General features: G+C 40.4%; 1 protein-coding gene across 2 annotated transcripts in view; it reads left to right on the forward strand.

Moving 5' to 3' along the window:
- Positions 1–20,104, forward strand: part of carm1 (coactivator-associated arginine methyltransferase 1) — a 25,725-nt gene continuing 5,621 nt past the window's right edge. For both annotated transcript variants that reach the window (XM_063904896.1, XM_063904897.1), the window contains exons 1-13: positions 1–206; positions 7,287–7,412; positions 9,619–9,725; positions 10,915–11,019; positions 12,149–12,259; positions 12,368–12,545; positions 13,006–13,096; positions 14,208–14,289; positions 14,385–14,470; positions 14,550–14,639; positions 14,728–14,865; positions 16,175–16,264; positions 16,380–16,489. In XM_063904896.1, coding sequence (XP_063760966.1) covers positions 65–206; positions 7,287–7,412; positions 9,619–9,725; positions 10,915–11,019; positions 12,149–12,259; positions 12,368–12,545; positions 13,006–13,096; positions 14,208–14,289; positions 14,385–14,470; positions 14,550–14,639; positions 14,728–14,865; positions 16,175–16,264; positions 16,380–16,489 — 1,456 coding nt within the window. In that variant the 5' untranslated portion in view covers positions 1–64. The remainder of the gene's footprint in view (positions 207–7,286; positions 7,413–9,618; positions 9,726–10,914; positions 11,020–12,148; positions 12,260–12,367; positions 12,546–13,005; positions 13,097–14,207; positions 14,290–14,384; positions 14,471–14,549; positions 14,640–14,727; positions 14,866–16,174; positions 16,265–16,379; positions 16,490–20,104) is intronic.

Raw genomic sequence — 20,104 nt, forward strand, 5'->3', positions numbered from 1 at the left:
CAGCAGAGAGCAGTGCGCGGTTGGATGTGAGCGCCACCGACCTGTCTCTACTTCCAGATCGAAGATGGCGGTCTCGGTGTTCCCCGGCGTGCGGCTCCTCTCCATTGGAGACGCGAATGGAGACATACAGCGACATTCGGAGCAGCAGCCCCTGCGGCTTGAAGTGAAGAGCACACAGGATGCTGCCCTCATCAATCTCTCCAATGGTGAGTTGACCTTTCCAGTACTGGCTGCTCGGATGTTCGGCCTGTCTTACATGCCAGTGCTAATGCTATGCAGTGCTAATGCTTGTACAGCTAATCTGGCTATACGTAGTGTTAGCCGACAAGAAGCTAACCCGTCTTGGAGAACCACGTCGCCTCCCCATGTTCATCACGAGGGAGCCCAATAAACTCCACAATTGTATTCTTTTGACGGGGTGTTAAAGCTGTTAGAGTCTGGGCTCTCCACTCCCAAATAGCCGCCCGCTCCCACACTAACACAGCTAACACCTAACCTGGGACGTTAGCGGAGTAAGTCACTGTAGTGGCGTTAAGTTGTGTTTAGCTTCATGCTAACGTTAGCTAAACAATGCCACCAGCCCGGTGATGCACCAACGTCCGTCCAACGTCTTTTTATGTTTCACTAACGTTTATTTTGTCACATTCATAATAATAATTTAGCATATTTCGGTGGCCCATTAGAGACGTGTTCTTTGGCTGTTTTAGCTTGTGTGGACTATAGGGCATCCCTCTTGAGTCCTGACCCAACGCCATGCACCGCGGTCCGGCCGGGGTGCCACTGCTACAGCGCGACATTCACCCAAGAGCCGTAAACACATACAGTTATGAAAATTGAACTTTTTGGATATAGTGGCATTTTGGGTGGCATGGTGAGACTGGGCCCTCATTAGTTATGCATTCATCTTTGTTCTCAACGGGACAATAGCCGGGTCCCTCGCTCCTGTGTGGTGGTGGGAGGGAGGGAGGCTTTTCTTATTCAATGGGATGTCCCGCTGAAAAGAGGCAGCAGCTGCCTTCACAGGCCTTCTGCGCTCAGATGCTCAACACCCCGCATCAACTTTGAATGATACAGAGAAAACCGCCCCCACACATCTCTGGCAGCACACATTCAGATATGAAGTTTAATTTATCCCTGTGGGAATTTAGGCCCTAGGAAAATAAATAAATTAATACAATTGTAAAGGGAAAAAGAAAGAGGATGATGGGTATGGGAAACAACATCTCAGGCACTGAGAGATACATATCTGCCATCCATAGGAACATGTTCTAAGATGTTTGATATCAAACTTTGATATAAATGGATTGGATTTGATCCATGGCTGCAGAAATGGGAAGAAGTAACTGATTGCTATTATTTTCAACTGATATAATTCACTATATTGGAGTGATTGATTATTCTTGAATAATAATTGTCATTATAATTACATATATCCATTGAGGAGGATCTGACCATACAATGTTTAGTTAAGTCTGTAGAATACGATTTGTATGCCCATATATCTCTGCAACTCCACATAACTTCACTTAAAAATGATATTCGAACACACATTTAACCTTTTAACAAATATTGTGCTTCCTGCGTTTTCAGTCTTAAACTACTCTACCTTCAGATTTTCAATTTCATTTATCTGTGCAGCCTCAATTTGAATTAGTGTATGTGCAGTAATTGGACAAGTTTGTGTTTTAAAAATGTCTAATGGTATGTTACTAAGAATAAGATTACACAATTCAATGTTAAAATGAACACCTTTCCCAGTCAGCTACATATCCATAAATGTTCATCTGGCCATTATCTTTCTCATTTAGTTGCTTCAGCTGTAACATTGTCTGAAATATCCCTTATAAGAGACAAAGTAAGAGAAGTCAACTCCAGATGCTCCATCCTCCCAGATGGTGTGCTCAACGAACGATCCACTGGATTATAAATAGTTTATTGTTAGCAAAGGTAACGCCCCGTATTAAGCTGTTGTGCTGTGTGCAGGGATGCGACCCAAAAAATTGTAGCACTAGGATGCCATTTACAATAATCAGGTTTTTATATTCTTTGTTGCGATCAATAGTATTTATTTAATAATTACATTATTATAATGAATATTTTTGAATATACATTTATTAAATGATATTATTGCATCTTTTGTGTTTCTCAACATTTAATTGGTGGACTTCAAAAGCAATCATTTCTTGGGTTATTTTGTCATGATAAAATGTTTCAGCATATACAGCTCCGGAAAAATTAAGAAACCACTCCAAATATTTCTTAAATCTTTATCTCTGGCAGCCATTCCAGTGTCTGTTGAATTCCAGGACAGTGAAAAATTCAGTTTATAGAATACAATCACAAAAACAAGAAAATAATTTAACTCAAAGACATGTCTATAAATAATAAAACAAAAGAAAATGATAATGCTGAAGTGCTCTCTCTGTTTTCCCGCGGCTGTGTTTACGTCACTACCAGGATGCAAGAGTTTGATTTTAAAAGGAGAAATGTGTAAAATATAAGAATAAGGACTTCGATCTGATACCAGCTTAACCATCTCGACACTGATACTAAGAAGACACCCCGGCAATAACCTAAAACAGCAAGAAACGTAATGGAGCAATAGATAACAGAACATGGAACTTAAAATTCTTTATAATACAATTACTTGTTTAGCTATAGACACTTTCACTGCTAGGCCGTGCTGCAAACTCCTTTGTGGAGTTGCTTCAAAGGCTCTGAGCTAATCTAACTAAAGCCTACTGTATGAATCGGGATTTTATGGTGAAAGGTTGGAACGTAAGGGCTGAAGTTATAATGCTTTGTTTCTGCCGTTGACAATAGCGCATTGAGCGCTGTTTGAGCTGACTGAGCCTCAGTGTTGGTAATGTACTCCCTCTACAAGCATTGCTGCAACTTGTGGAAGTACTTCAGTTCTGTATTCCTCTCCGTGAGTCTCTGCTTTCTCGAGGACACGTGGAAGGTGGAAAAATAACTTTATGGGCAGAGCGGATGAGCGATCAGTGGGTCAGTGCAAAAGAAAAACGTTACAGCGATCTGCAGCAAGAGGAATATTTTTTATTGTTGAATCTAAACTGGGTTGGAAAAACGATAAACTGTAACATCCAAAATAATATAATGATATCGCGTTATCGATGTATCCTCTTACACCACTAGCATTCTTGTGTATAATTAACCGGACTGAGAGGAGTTTAAAGAAGCAAAAATAGTTTCCCTGTCAGTTCCATGGGATGGAGAAAGTTCCCCAGCTTTCCCAGTGAGTGTAGTGAAACAGACTGGGAGCCCTATCAATCAATGCAGATGCAGTTAATACATCCAAAAGAACACATTTACAGCAGGATACTTGTATGATGTGAACCTTAAACAAAAACTGTTTTAGCACATAGGGCAGGGCAATATGAAGGAAATGATCTATCAAACACATTTTTGACCCAATACCTTCATATAAATACTGTGACGACAATATAGGCCTATGGTTCACTATTAATGGTTTCTAAGATTCATACAATGTGAATTTGGATAAATAATTAACACTTGTATGTATTTAATGACTTGGCAGGTAAAAAGACAAATAATAGAACTGCTAGAACCGATCAAAATCTGAAACCTACTTCAGTCATGCAGTCTTTAAAACCAGGAAAGGAAACATATGCTATACTCCGTTAACCAAATCTATGACGGTGTCTTGCCTCATTAATATGTCAATAATATATCAATATATTCCCCAGAACATGTAACACTTGCGTTCCTGATTTTAGCATCCTTTCTTCCATCAACTCCTTACAGAACTTAATCTGAATTCATGGTCATTCTTGGGGTTTGTTGCGGGGTTATTCTCAGAGGTCTGTGTTCTCCAAGTGAGAGGTACTCTGTATACTTGTACTTCTCTCACCTTATTATCTTGCCACCTAATGTAGTTTCCTATGTCTGCGTGTACCAATCACAGTCAGTCAACATGTGAAAAGGTCCTCGGGAAAGATAGAGAACCTTAAAAATGTCTCCCGAGTTGAAGTTGTTTTAGGTAAAAAGTGTTTTCTAAATGACTTGTAATGCTAAGTATTGTAGTGTGCCAGTAGTCCCGGGTTGGAACGATATATAGATAGACAGACAGATAGCGATTCATTAATCCCAAATTGGGAAATAGTTTTGTCACAGCAGACAGTCAATCTACAGTAATTACAAAATGTCTTTAAAATGTAATAAAATCCAAATAGAATAAAGTCTTCTCAGCAAAAGAACCCCACATTTTCAGAGGAGTATCTTAACACTATAAAATATACAGAATACATTACAATACTCTCTAATCTACCAATCTGTTTAACATACAAACATAGTGTTCTATATACATTAAAACAATGGTGTACATTAGCTTGAAATTAAAAGTCAAATATATTGTATTGTATTACTTGTTTGTTTTAAGATAAAAGTTTCCTTCAGGTGTCTTGTCTCTTGGTCACCCGTGTTAGTGGTCTGCTTAGAGCCGAGCACCGTGACTGGCTTCTATCCCGGAGGATGCATCTCTCTTAATCTGCAGGGCTGCTCTTAATCCCTGCGGAGGATTCAGATTATATCAGCCTGCTAACTGAGTCTGTATCGGGCCTGCTGCACCACCTGGAGGCTTCCCCTGCCACACAAGTGTTTGGGCAGAACAGTAGCTAGATGTAGTAACTTTCAGATTTGTATCTCATCCTCAGAAGGGGGAGAAGTACCCAGATCTGGTCCTTGAGTAAACGTAGAAGTACCAGAGAGTAGGAATACTCGGCTACAATTAAAACCATTCAAAATGTTCCTCCAGTGAAAGTAGAAAGTACTCTCATCTAAATGTACTTAAAGTGGCGACAGTAAAAGTAGTCATTGTTTGATTGGTCCATTTCAGAATAATATCTCTGATATGTTTTATAATGATTGATCATTAAAGTGTTCTCAGAGCTGGTAAAGGTGCAGCTAGTTTGAATGCCTTTGTATACTGCAGGGTAGCTGCTGGATTTACTGCAGGTGAACTACAGTCTGATTTAAGGGCTGATTGTATTTACCATCAGTAATCCAGATCTGTAACTGAAGGGATTAAATACATGTAGTGGAGGAAAAGTACACCATTTACCTCTGAATTGTTGTAGAGTAGAAGTACTAAGTAGCAACAAATTGAAATACTCAAATTACAGTACAAGTACCCTCAATTGTCTTGCACAGAGGCAACAATATCTGTTTGATTGTTTGCTTTCATATAAGTGGCACATCACAACACGTCATGTCAGTGTGTGGTTATTACAGGCACAGTTAGAGAGGCACCATTACACATTTTGCAGCCTATACCGGTGTTTGAGGATAACAATATGTACAGTGCTGATTGGTTTTAGGTTTATATTTGTCGTTATTAATAACCCTTATATGTCAGGGAAACCAAAAAACGCTATTAAAAACAATTATGTAGACTTTCAGGTCTACATCCTACAAACCTTTATAAAGAGGCTCACAGGTTTGAGCAAATAAATAGTAATTTATTCATCTTAAAAACCAAGTGGGTATATGATGAAACGTTTCAAACTTCAAACCAGCAACAAGGAGTTCGACTTAAAAGAATATCCCGTTGCAATTCCATAGTTACACCAGTTATGAATGTGTGGTAATATGACGAGCCACAGCGCATTCTGTGACACTGATGATGCTTCCTTCACACTTATCTATCCTAAAGTGGAAGGATAGCTTTGGCTCTGTTCCTTCATTACCATAAACACACACTGTGGTTTATTTATACAACACACACCCTCCTGCTGCTACAAATAATCACAAGAGCTCCTAATGTGGATCAGTCCGCCACTGAAAATAATCCCGACACATGCACTGATGTTAGTTTGATAAAAATGAGTGACCAGCTGCTCATAACTCGTGAAACTATATATTTGTGTTTCTAAATCTGCAGTAGGAATCAGTGGGCTTCACTCTGAGGTATAAGAGACGGACTAACACACAGCTGGTTGATAATTGTGGGATTTTTGGCATTAAAACATATCAGGGCTGGGCAGAGTGGAGAAAATAAAATATCCCAATCGTTGTTTTTTCTACCAATTAGGTCAATATTCATGTGGTGACAATACTGTACGGTCTTATATAGTTACACAATACATGTTTTTCTAAATAACCGTCATCTATGTGGATTAGGTCAGTGACTACAGGCAAAAAAGGGAGCAATAAGAAAAGTATGTTAGCAAATGACATCAAATATCTGTAGTGAAGCTTTCTAAAACAGGAAGGACATACAGTTATCATATTACTCGAACATCGAAGCCAATATTTAGTCTTGAATATTGATATGTTGTGTTTACTTGTCTATTCTGTCTTGTGGAGACATTGGTTAGGAATATATCTTTATGTAATTCATATAACAATGAACACTGATATCATAAGTGTGTGTGCAGTCATTTTTATTTCACAGGATAAAATAAATATCCAAGTCTGCTAGGTTAACATTGATCTCTGCTATCTGTTACTCTTCAAGATCTTAAAAAAGGTCAAAAATAATTTGAGCATTTGTGGATCCACAGTGTGAGCCGGCAGGGGGCTGAAGAGGCTCTCCCACACAGGAGCAGCTTGACTGCGATCTGAAATTGAAATGTCAGGCCGAACATGTGCCTGCAGCAAGAACACACTTTCTGTGGCTGTCTTGCAAAAAAATGCAGGAAAACATCAAGGCTTTTTTTTGTTCATCTAAAAAATGCAGATTTCACACGAGTAAGGTGTCAGTGAGTGATCCACTTCCAGCTCGTCCTCACTGCGCGTTAATACCAACTGTCACCTCCAGACAGACATTTTTAAAAGTGCATCTTTCAGGACACACTTTTTCTTCTTTAATTGCAATTTCTGTGGCTTTATGGTTTTATTTAATACTTTACTTTAACAGGTAGTTACAGTAAGATCAGCATCTCTTTTTCATTGAGACTCATGTTAAAGAATATAGGCGTCTGAACGCAAATACAGAAGAACAACCTTTTTAAAATTAGATCAGAGAATGTAATCTCATGTCTTTTGCAACCCTGGATTAGCAGCCACTTGCTAAGAGGTGCATCTAATGTTAAAAGGTCCTGTGATCTTACATAAGTCCGGAATAAAATGAGAGCAGTGCCATCTAAGTAGTAAATAATAACATGAATGAATAAACTTCTGATTCTTATGAGAAAGGAATCACCTGTGATCGTATACGGAGTCCAGAGGCTTTGAAGTGGAGGGATACACCGTGTTGAAGCCGTGTTGCACATATGTCTCATGTTGTCCTAACTTTTTCGTTTCAGGAGAGGAGGCGAGTGTGTTCAAGTGTTCGGTTTCCAGGGAGACAGAGTGCAGCCGTGTTGGGAAGCAGTCGTTCATCATCACACTGGGCTGCAACAGCGTCCTGCTGCAGTTCTCCTCACCTGCAGGTACGCACACTGGGCCAACACAGCAGGGCCGGTACATGTAGGGGCGTCGCAGGGCAGGGATGGTGTGTTTTTATACTTCAGCATCACAAGGGCTCCCTCGACCAAAAGCTATGGGATTTATCAACCGGGTTTTGGAATATTCCAGAAAATATTCTCTGTGGCAAACACACGTTTATGATACTTACACGTTGTGTTTAGCAAGATAATCTCCACATATTAACAACACTTTAAATAGTTAAAAAACAAATGCAATGCAGATGTAGTGTTTAGGCTGTTAAACAAACTACATTGCGGTCACACAACTTCACATCAACATCGATAAGCTAAAGGCGGCTAGCAGTTTGCTGACGTTGAGTAGTCTCATTCAGTCACCTGATAGCAACCACTGTTTGTTTAAGACACATAGAAGCTTCAGACATTCACCAGTGAGGTATTTACTCATTATTGTACGTAGAGCAAAACGGGAAAATCTCTTGACCTTGTATTAAACAACCACAGATCTTATTTCAGTGGTCTAAAGAGTCATTTAGTCAAAGAAACATTGACTTTGGAACGCAGCAGTGTTAAGATGCTAACACATTTCTTGGTTTAGGACTAGGGATGCACCGATACATCGGTGAGACATCGGCTTCAGCCGATGTTAGTCCTATTTACCACCATCGGTAAAATAGGGTGACATCACCGATGGCAGTCGCCGATGTTTATGTTTTGCTACGTAACCGGGAGAAGTCGCATTAGCGTCGTTGTTTTTAAATCTGACGGACCAAATCTGTCAGGGCATCATTTTAAAGGATTAGAACAGGGACTGTGGGTCTCCCGTAACTTTAAAGTCATTCGGAGGGGGGCGTCTCCTCTCCTCTCCTCTGTGAGGAGCTGCTGCTGCACGCTGCGCATGCTGCAGGACTTCTGCCCCGTGTAGCGGGTGTCTGGAGGATCGGTAAATTAAATCCATCCTTCAGTGTTCTTGGGAGGCCGTCGTATATATTTGTGACTTTGTTATACTTGCTGCTACTCCCGTTAACTTCCAGAAACTTACTATGGCTCGCTCAACCTGCATGTGCACACACGTATCCCCCACTCTCTCTCTTAAAGGGAAAGGCTGCCTTAGTCTGCATTGTGCTACCATTACAGGTTACATAGTAAAACATCGGCCATCTGCATCGGTATCGGCAAAAATGTTATTCTTAACATCAGTATCGGCATCGACCGACATTTTTGCAATCGGTGCATCCCTATTTAGGACCCATTCCTGCACCAGTCTGTGTGGTCTTATTCTTATATTTGCTCTTAATACTGGATGAAATAACCACAGATAACAAACAATCAAAAAAACGATGGTACAGAGTGTCAGGAAGAAGACCAGTAGCAACGTTACGGAACTATGCATAAGCACACTTATGTTAAAGAGCCAAAAATATTAAATCTCCACCTTATTTCAGGCTTCTAAACAAAAACACTTACAAAAAAAAATGTTGACTTCCAGACGAGGAACAGGAAGTGCTAAAATGCTGAGTCCTTTCCTGGATTAGGACATATACCTACACCACTCCAGGGGCTCTGCTTTAAAATCACTTGTTACCCAACATTGGAATAATGAATTATTAAAGCAGTGATCATTGCAATACCCTAAAGAAGGGTAATCTTCTCTAAGTATTCCAACCTTATAATGTCTCCATCACTATTCAACTATATCAGACGAACAGCTTAGAATATGCAGATTTGGGATTAGCTGTGATTTCTGTCTGAATTTATTCAAACCCTAATTCAGTTTTAATGTGATTTTAAAAAAATGTATTTGTTCTTGTTATTTAAATGATTCCCTAATTGGGCTGCACGATTTGTAAAAAAAACAAGTAATTATGATTATTTTGATTTGATTACAATTGCGATATCTTTTTATTTTAAATCTTTGACATTATCATTGAAAAATATATTAAAATGTCCAAAGTGTGATTTTAAATTGTATTTATTTTTAAATTACGATCTGTACCAAACAGTAGTTTTTTCAATGGATCTGTAAAATAACTTCTTTACCGCAGAAACACAATATCCTTTGAACATTACACATATTATTGTGCCTTCTGGGAATGGGACATTGGTAATTCGATAAAATATACATCTATTGAGCAAACATTCACCATCACTTATCTGACGGTGTGTTGTTGTGTAATGTAGTGCTAAGTGTAACCTCTGTTTGTGTGTTTAGACTTCCAGTCCTTTTATAACCTGCTGAAGAACAGTCGCGGACACGTCAATGAGCGCTCCGTCTTCAGTGACAGAACAGAGGACTCCTCTGCTGTACAGTACTTCCAGGTGAGCGGCTCTCAAGAACAGTACACACATCAGACTGCAGACAGAGTGACTCTGTTCTCAGGGGATTATCTATAGTTTCTCGTTGCATTAATCCATTTTCAAAAAGTTATTTTTGGAACCTATTTGAATGACTTTACAAAGCAATCGATTTCAGAGGTGGGAAGTAACAGTTACTCAAGTACTGTATTCCATTTAATGCTACTCTCTACTTCAACTCCACTACAATTCAGAGATAAATGGTGTACTTTTACTCCACTACATTTAACTAATCCCTTTATTTGCCGGGCAGATTTGGATGAATGAAGGTAAAGCTGCACCTTTACCAGCTCTGAGAACACTTTAATGCTCAATAATTATAAAACATATCAGAGATATTATTCTGAAATGGACCAATCAAACAATGACTACTTTTACTGTCGCTACTTTAAGTACATTTAGATGAGAGTACTTTCTACTTTTACTTGATTAACATTTGAATGCAGGACTTTTGCTAGTATTCCTACTCTCTAGGTGTACTTTTACTCAAGTACAAGATGTGCGTACATTTTATCTATTCAGCCCACTATCTGAAAAAGATCACAAATCTGTCTCGGGACTGAACAGTGTGATCTAGGGCTGGGTGACATGGCCTAAAAGTGATATTGCGATATTTGTAAATACCTTTCCATACAACACCAGTATTTAGACATGTAGGGCCTTTTCGTGATGCCCAGGCCTGACCCTGCCACTCCTATTTATCTCAATCAAAGATGTCACGGTATTGAAATGTTATACACATATCTTTTCAAAAATGTAAAACCTTCCCATGACCTTCCAGGAGGCATTTTCAATAACCATTTCCTTACAATCTAGCTACAGAAAAATGCAAAGCAACTACATGTGTACTCACTGAATACACATGTCTGCATAATTATCGGCGAGTGTATGTGACGTAGTGGTTCTAGATATTTGAGATTTAGAAGAAAACTCCCAAATGAATGTGTGAAAAAGGAAAGAAACCCCTGGGAGAGCAACAGAGGAGGTATCCCTCTCCCGGGACGGACAGATGTTCCTTTGACTGCGATACATGATGACTTTGTTAGACGTATTGAAATGTGACGATATGCTGTGTTGGTCCTCCCTGAGGCTGCTTGCACAATATTGATTTATTTAGATTAAAAAATGCATCAATGTTTTTGTGTCTCTGCAGTTTTATGGCTACCTCTCTCAGCAACAGAACATGATGCAGGACTACGTTCGGACAGGGACTTACCAACGGGCTATCCTCCAGAACCACACCGACTTCAAGGATAAGGTAAACTTCAACCACTGCATAGTTAAGAAATGACACTTAGAATAGATTAAGACTGCAACTTTAATATTCGGCAGCTCGATAGATAAGAAAAAAAGTGTATTTACTGAATTTTATTCAGTTTTTTCAAACTTCGGGTTTAAGACTTATTCCTGCACCACTCTATAGATCTATCTGGGTTGGAGAGGCACTCCATCTGGAGGGAACACAGGGAATTTAGCCTTTGCAGAACATTTACATGCACAAAAACACTCTACAGAAAAGAGAAAATCATAATAGGGACTCTTAAAATGTAAAAGTGACTGGCCTTGTTATATTTATTAAAAAATTGAAACTGTACCCTCAATTTTTCAAGCAACAGCTGGTCAAATCAGGCACAGCTGTCAATACAGCAGATGACGTTGACGGGTATCAGCTGCCTACCTCTATCTAAAATCGAATTCATTTTAAACTTCCCCTTGTCAGACCTACCTCGTGGGCATGTCTTGTTATTGAAGTGTATGTACGTTTCTTTGATAAAAGCTAGAAAGCATGTACTTACATGAAGATGTTATCAACCTAACGCAGAGGGCATGCTGAGCCTTGCTAATATGCAGCTATGCATGCTCTCTGTTCCTGGTGTTTTTTAAAGTATTGACAGATAGATGGTGCTGCGCATACAGTGAAGGAAATAAGTATTTGATCCCCTGCAGATTTTGTTTGCCCACTTACAAAGAACTGAACAGTCTATACTTTTATTATACGTTTATTTTAACAGCTGCTTGCTCAGGGGTTTTTTAGCGTATCCCAGTCTTGTGCTGCTCTACAATCTTGTCCCTGATGTCCTTAGACATTAGTTCCACCATGATCACAAGACCTGTCTCTGGTCTTACCCTCGGTGGAGAGGTTGTAATCTGATTTATTCACTGTGGACAGGTGTCTTTATCCAGGTAACGAGTTGACATCAGGAGTACTTTCTTAATGATAGAATTTTTTTTTGTGTACATTCTGTCTCTCACTGTTAAAGTAAACCTACCATTAAAATCACAGACTGTTCATTTCTTTGTTAGTGGGTAAACTTACAAAATCGGCAGGGGATCAAATACTTATGTCCTTCACTGTACCTGTATTAACCCCGCTCTCTTCCCTCCAGGTGGTGCTGGATGTGGGCTGTGGCTCGGGGATCCTCTCTTTCTTTGCAGCCCAGGCTGGAGCCAGGAAGGTGTACGCGGTGGAGGCCAGCACCATGGCCCAGCACGCAGAGGTCCGTCTATAATATGCCAACATCAGCCGCCTGACTGATACTCTCGGATATGATAACACTCTGCGGATTAATTCTTACTTCAGCACTTATGTTTGGTCTGCCTTCCAGGTGCTGGTGAACAGTAACCGCCTCGGGGACCGCGTCGTCGTCATCCCAGGGAAGGTGGAGGAGGTGACGCTGCCGGAGCAGGTGGACATCATCATCTCAGAGCCCATGGGCTACATGTTGTTCAACGAGCGCATGCTGGAGAGCTACCTGCATGCCAAGAAGTTCCTCAAGCCCAACGGTGAGGAGGTTTGGGAAAGGGAAATCCTCAAGGAGCATAATAGGGCCTCTTTTTTTTTTTTTTAACCCTTTTTTATTGAGCTTTTCACACAAAAGACAAAAACAGGAAGAACAAATACAGAGTGCAAATGGAGGTGCTATAAAACAACAAATAAAAGGATGACAAAACAATGATAAGAATGTAAAAACACCACTACAGTAAAAAACAATACAAATAAATAAGTAAAACAAAACACACAGAAACAGAAAAACCCCTAAGACCAGTCCCCCCCATCCCTTTGCCTCAGCAAATGCATGTGTGTTTGTCACACTTATTCAGCCCACAGTAGGTTGTTGGATGTTTTCAGTGTATTTCCTAAAGCCAGAATAGGGCCTCTTTAAGTTTTAAGAAGGGGGGGAAGGCGTGGCGGCGTTTGATGTAAATTGTCGCTGGAATACAAATCTTTGTTTGTGCTTTCCAGGCAAAATGTTCCCAACTCTCGGTGACGTCCACCTGGCCCCCTTCACAGACGAGCAGCTCTACATGGAGCAGTTCACCAAGGCCAACTTCTGGTGAGGAGGGAGGGGCCACAGTTTAAGGGACAATCATCAGTTTTAGTTGGAATCAATGTTTTATGTCTTTTAAATTTATGGTGTCAAGATGCTACAAATGATTACTGCCATTTATTCCATCCTACACAACACCTTAAGACAGTTAATGTGTTCAAGTTCCATCCATAGCATAGGTGTTTTCATCTTTAAACAGTTTTTAATATCTGTGAGACGAGACAAATACACTTTCATCATCAAGTGCTGCAGGGCAAGGTGACCTGGAAGTTCAAGTACTCCCTTTAAATAAAATGCATCACGGTCGCATGACAGAGGAGATCACCCTGACTAAGCTAAAGGTGGCTAATGTTTGGCAGGTTGAAGTTTACTCGTCTCATTAACACGCTTGTTTTCATGACACATAGAAGCTTACGACATTCACCAGTACGGTATTTACTGACGTATTTTATGTCGAATAACTAAACGTGAATGCCTCTTATGCCTGTGTAAACCACAAACATTATTTCTAACTAAGAACACACAAAACACCATTGAGTTCCAGACAAGGGAACCTCAAGTGGAATAACGCTAACTCACTTTTAAGATGTATCTTTATTAATTAATATAATATAAATATAATTCATTAATATTAAAAATGAATTCAAATTAATATAAATTAATTTGTTTAATTGTGGGAAATAAGTATTGATATTCTGTCTCTCACTGTTAAAATAAACCTACCATTAAAAGTATAGACTGTTCAGTTCTTTGTAAGTGGGCAAACTAACAAAATTGGCAGGGGATCTAATACTTATTTCCTTCACTGTATATAGATTTTGGAGTCAGTGTTAAATATATTTACATGTGTGTGCATAAAAAACGTGCATGTCATTGTTCAAACAGTGCAGGTTTTTTTAATTGAGTTGCACCTGTAACTCTCAATTATTATTGATAGATGAATGGTCACCACCAATTTCCATTTAAAGCTCCAGCACACCTCTAACCTTAGCAGGGGTCTCACCAGCCAGAGTAGCTGAAGCTTTAGAAGCTTCTCTCATAGTCGAGCCTTCGTTGTCTCTGGATTAGCACCAATAAAAAAAGTCACACACTGACCGAACTGATGTGTCTCTTTCAGGTACCAGCCCTCCTTCCACGGTGTAGACCTCTCTGCCCTGCGGGGGGCAGCAGTGGATGAGTATTTCCGCCAGCCAATTGTGGTAGGTTATACACACACACACACAGATTGTTACACAGGTTCAAAGACAGTGTTGGATTTCAGTTGTGTGAAACAGGAGTTGTGTTTCCTCTGCAGGACACATTTGATATCCGTATCCTGATGGCCAAGTCAGTCAAATACACAGTCAACTTCCTGGAGGCCAAAGAAGAGGATCTCTACAGGTGTGTGTACCGTGTGTGTACCATGTGTGTACCGTGTGTGTGTACCATGTGTGTCTTTAACCTGTCTCTCTGCTCTCAGGATAGAGATTCCCTTCAAGTTCCACATGATGCACTCTGGTCTGGTGCATGGTCTGGCCTTCTGGTTTGACGTGGCGTTCATGGGTTCATCGTAAGTTCACAGCTCCACTCATGCTGCCAATACGTGTGTTCAATAATTCCCCCTCGTCCCCCGCTGACCTGCCCTCATGTCTCTGCAGGATGACCGTGTGGCTGTCCACGGCCCCCACAGAGCCCCTCACCCACTGGTACCAGGTGCGTTGTCTGCTGCAGTCCCCCCTCTTCACCAAGGCCGGAGACACGCTGTCCGGCACCGCCGTGCTGATGGCCAACAAGAGGTACGATGCTAACAACTATGCTCACTAGCACGTTGGTCCACTGGGGCTAGGCAATACGGCATGTTCAAACGTAACTGGTGATATTAGAGACTCATCATTAGAAATAAGGAACTAAAAGAACTCATGGGCACAGATGGAAAAAAGAGCCTTCGAAGCCTCCTCTCAATATAGTTCAAATCAAATGCGGAGATTATTGTAGCATTGTTTTAATTATTATTATTTAGCAACCCAGGCGGCATATAAACATAACTTCCTTGATTCAAAAGTAGTTCTCAGAATAATCAAATATAACAAAAAGATCGCCGTCAAAAGACTTAACCGCCGCCCCATCTCACAATCCTGGCCAGTCCCATTGAAGAAGATGGACCTTTATTGGTCCCCGGAGAGAGGCAGCCAGTGTAGCCGGCACCAGGGAGCAGTTGAGGGTCGGGTGGCTTGCTCAACGGCACCTCGGCAGTGGCCCAGGAGGTGAACTGGCTCTTCTCCAGTACCAGTCCACACTCCAAATGTTTTGGTCCGTTCGGGACATGAACCGGCGACCCTTGGGACCCAAGTCCCTACAGACACAGAATAGGCTGCCATATATAGACATGCCCGTCACATCCTGCCTCACAGCGCACAGTTACTGACAGAGACTTCAGTTCACTTATTAGCTATCTAAAGGAGCATGTTTTAAATCCAAGTGTTATTCTCAAAATAAATAATTCAGCCAGCTATTTAAAGATCATTTCTTGTCACTATGCAGCACAGTATTGCATAACGAGAGCAGGTTCATGCTACAATTCATTTAAGCATTGTTAATAAGCAATGAAATGTAATCAAAACAATAATACTAATGTATTCTGTGCTCAGATAATATATTAATTTAGATCTCGGCGATGAATTGTGCATCAACGTTGAAGTTAGAGCTCCAGGCCTCCCTTTATAGACAAAGCACCCCCCTCCTCTTGTCTCACCTGGGCTGCAAACTGAGCACATGAGCTGGAAGTGTCAGCCTTGATTGGAGCTGTAGGAAACCTATAAATGCCTAGGAAAGGTGTATTCAACATCCTTTATCGCAGTTGAATTAAACTCTATGGACACAATGAATCTATCCTTGTCTGGAGGTGTGATTCTGTTCCTGAGTACTGCTGAATTCTCCTTTACACTGGTCAATCAGTTAGGACATGATTTCTTTGACTATTGGACTGCAGCTCGGATGTTATGATGGATCCATGTTTCTCTGGAGGTTGTTTGTCCTCATACATTGAAATATAAATGCAGCACAGTGGCAGTATGCTAACTTATGTGATTCGATCCATCTCCACAGACAAAGCTACGACATCAGTATTGTTGCCCAGGTGGACCAGACGGGATCAAAGTCCAGCAACCTCCTGGACTTGAAGAACCCCTTTTTCAGGTGAGAGGGTCTCCTGAGCTCAGAAACACTCCTGGACCTCCGTCTCCATGAACCATTTGAGAGGGGGAGCGCTGTCCCGTCTCCTCGTGTTAAACCTGTGTGTATGTATCTGCAGGTACACAGGCACTACCCCCAACCCCCCTCCCGGCTCACACTACACCTCCCCGTCTGAGAACATGTGGAACACGGGGGCCTACAGCATGGGGCAGGGCATGGCTGTATCAGGTGAACACACACAAACACTGCTGGGAGTCCTCCATGTGTTCACAGGGGGCGCAGCTTCACTATAATAGTCTGTTTGCCAGCTCACAGACTCCTCTAGGGAACCTGGAAATGTTGAGTACCCCAAAGTTTTATGGTACAGATGATTAATATTGGCCCCAGCAAACCGCCGGATGCTAACTTGCATATCGTTAGCCTCATAGCGTTAGCATAATTGCCTAAGTTAGGCAATTATGCTAACGCTATGAGGCTAACGATATGTTAGGCAATTTGCAAAATCAGCCTAGGTTGTATTATTTAGCATGAATGACCATTTAAGCCTGTGTGGACAATAATAAAAAAATGGCTTGGCCAATTCGGACAGTTTTGGAGGTTATTAAGGATGCTGAATCCATTTCTGACATTTTCAGGATCAGAAATGGCCGTTTAAACCAGAAAATGTCAATATTTGTACTCTCTGATTTTGATCAATTTTTGGGTCGATTTTGAAGATTTAGAGGACTCATTGTCCACAGTAGAGGTTATTATTCTCCTCCTGTGCTCTCTATATCCAATGGTCCCATCACTACTCGCGGTAGTCAAAATCAGCCCACCGAGAGCACAAATATCGCCACGTTCTGGTGAAATCTTCAATTTTGATTCTGAAAATGTCAAAAATTGACTCAGCATCCCCAATAGCCTCCAACCCCCTCAAAAATTGTCCAAATGGGCCAACCCATTTTAAACTATTGTTTATAGGCTATAATGATATAATTTATTTCAATTAATGCAACTTATGCTTATTGTGCAAATTACCAATCATATGCAAGTTAGCATCCAGCAGTTTCTATGTGCTGAGACCCATACTATACATCATAAAACTTTGGTACTCAACATTTCCGGGTTCACTAAGCTGGCAATCAGACTATAAGTGGATCATAGTTAAATAGAAATACAGTTTCAGCCGATCTCATTAAGCACACAACGAGATGCCATCGCTGTGAGAACACTCCAGGACGCGTCTATCGTTTATCCAAGTTTAAATACAACCACGGCCACTTCGGCATCGACCTGGCTCAGCGCGACTGCGTCATGGACGTATACTGAGAACGTGCCGTCCCCATGTTAACAACACTGGAGTAATATCACGTCTGCTCTAGCTTGGGAATAAAATCCCATACGGGCTGCTAAATTTCAGCAATTTAGTGTCAAGAGGAATATTCAATATACTCTGACAGTGCTGGAGAGTAACAGCAAGGTATTAGGCTTGCTTGCTTTTTTATTGTTCTTAAATCCAGGGTGAATTAATTTAAAAAGATGAATCAACATTTACTCATCTATAATCGTCAGTCATATTAATAAAGCGCTATTTTCATCAATCTACTTAGAAAAAGATGCTCTATGAAGCGACTGTATCTTACGCATCTTCATTCAAATTCCTATTTCGTGGGATAAAAGCACCAGGGGTGATGCGAGCGGGTGTGGTTAAATCTTAACTGGGTTGGAAAAAAATGATAGACGCCTCCAGGACTTTATATTCTGAGGAACACTAATATTTTCAGAAAAGATAAGGGCCTTTTGCGTTGTCAAATCCACACACACACTGGCTGTGCTCAGAGTGAAAATCATTTAGAACTACTGTTCTCTACGGAACACGCTTCTCCACAGACAGATGTAGAATGATTTGACATCAGGGAGTTACTGTAATATCCATAGAAATAATGCAATTGGTTTGTTGAAGGAGTTTATGTATATCAAACTGGCGGAACTTAATGAATATTAGTTTGCCATGGTCACTTAGTTAAACAGGAGCTATCACTTCGGGGTTCCCTTGTCTTAAAGCTAACCTGTTTGAAATATTTTGTTGGGTTCGATGCCTGAAATAACACCTGTTGTTTACACAAGCTGAAGGGATTTTCACATTTTGTTCTACAACTTAAAAAGAGTTGATAAATACCCCATCAGTGCATTTCTGAAGCGTTTGTGTTTTTAAATGAAGTGAATGAAATCAAGTGACTGAATAAGACGACTCATCCCACTGAACATTAGCCACATTTAGCGTAGCGGTGTTGATGTGAATTCATGTGACCATCAGTTTATAGCATAGTTTTAGCTAATCCTGGGGATTGAAATAACGCTTCAACTACTTAAAAGTGGTGTTATATGATGTAAGGACAGTATATGTCCTCTTAAAGCACTACACAAAAGGTTCCAAAGCTGCTTCAATGCCGCTGATTCTGGCTGGAGAGAGTTTATTGACAACGGTTGCATGAACTTCAAAATGAGTCATAACAGCTATAGGTGCACTACAGACTGAGCCCTGCAGTCATGCAAGCTTGAATTTCTCAAATCTACATCCCTGGAGGGTGTCATTCTTTATAAAGCCTTTATCAATTGTTTCAAGCTCAATAATATATACAGGTAATATTTGACGGACATTTCCCTTTTGTCCGGTAAATGTAATCTGAACCAACAAACTCACTAACAACAGAAAAGTTGGAATAATAGGCAGGCTTCTAATAAAAACATGGAGTTATTTAAATCTCCTGGTAGCTCACCGATAACTTTAATGGCAGGCGCAGTTTGTCTGCCTGGATGGAGATACAAGATATTTTTCCAACAAAGATTCAGCACAGTGGGTTCACTGCAGCTCAAACAAATCCCCATCAGCTCTGTATTTCTTTTTTCAATCATTTCAGTGTCTGTCTCCATTCTTCTTTATCTTCTTCTTTCGTAATGGTGGGTGTCAGCCATTAGTAAGGAGGTAACATACTGCCCCCTGCTGTACCGGAGAGTGTAGCACAAGATCTGGTCCCTAGATCACCTTGTTTGTTCATCTTCCTTTATCCTCTCCATGTCTTTCAACACGTTATGTGAGTAAACGGTGCAGTGATACTGTGGTCACAGCTGTGTGTCTACAGATTTTTTCTAACAAAATCATACTCAAGGACCAGAAGTACCACTTTTGAATCTTGAATGAAATCCCTCAGGCCAATGATAGTTAGAAATTGACAGACAATCTGTATTACAGGCATGTGAAATAACATTTTATGTGGCCCACGAGAGTTTGCAAAAAGCGTAATTAGCTTGTCAAATAATTACATGCCTCTTTACAGTGTCCATAAACTACATGTCCCACGATGCATCTCGTTTTGTGACCTAGTTTTCTAGGAGCTTCACTGGAGACAGTGTGCTGCAGATTGAAGCTTTTTAAATTATTACTTTAATAAATAATAATCCAAAGCTGAGGCTTATATGATATATTATAAAGAGTAAATATATTTATATAGTCTCCAAGGTTCCACCGGCCCTTTGAGGGTAACCATCATCATGCATATGTACTGCGCACTTTTATGTAAAAGCATTTTTATAAATGTCTCAACATTTCATTTTCATGAAGTCTCAATACTTTAATGTCATTTATGTTGCTTGAAATTGCTGCTAAGCATTTTTTAGCCATGGTTGTGTACTTATTTGTCTTTATTTTAATTTTCGTTCTAATGTGTGCTTTTCTTACTCTAATTTTCCTTGCTGTTGGACTTGTACAGGAATTCAGATTTTGATGTTAAGTTGCTGCTCCAAAATCTAAATAAATCCACCTATTATGTCATCATATGTTTTGCCTGCCCTAGATTCCCC

Source organism: Eleginops maclovinus, chromosome 16 (assembly GCF_036324505.1).
Source record: "Eleginops maclovinus isolate JMC-PN-2008 ecotype Puerto Natales chromosome 16, JC_Emac_rtc_rv5, whole genome shotgun sequence".
NCBI lineage: Eukaryota > Metazoa > Chordata > Actinopteri > Perciformes > Eleginopidae > Eleginops > Eleginops maclovinus.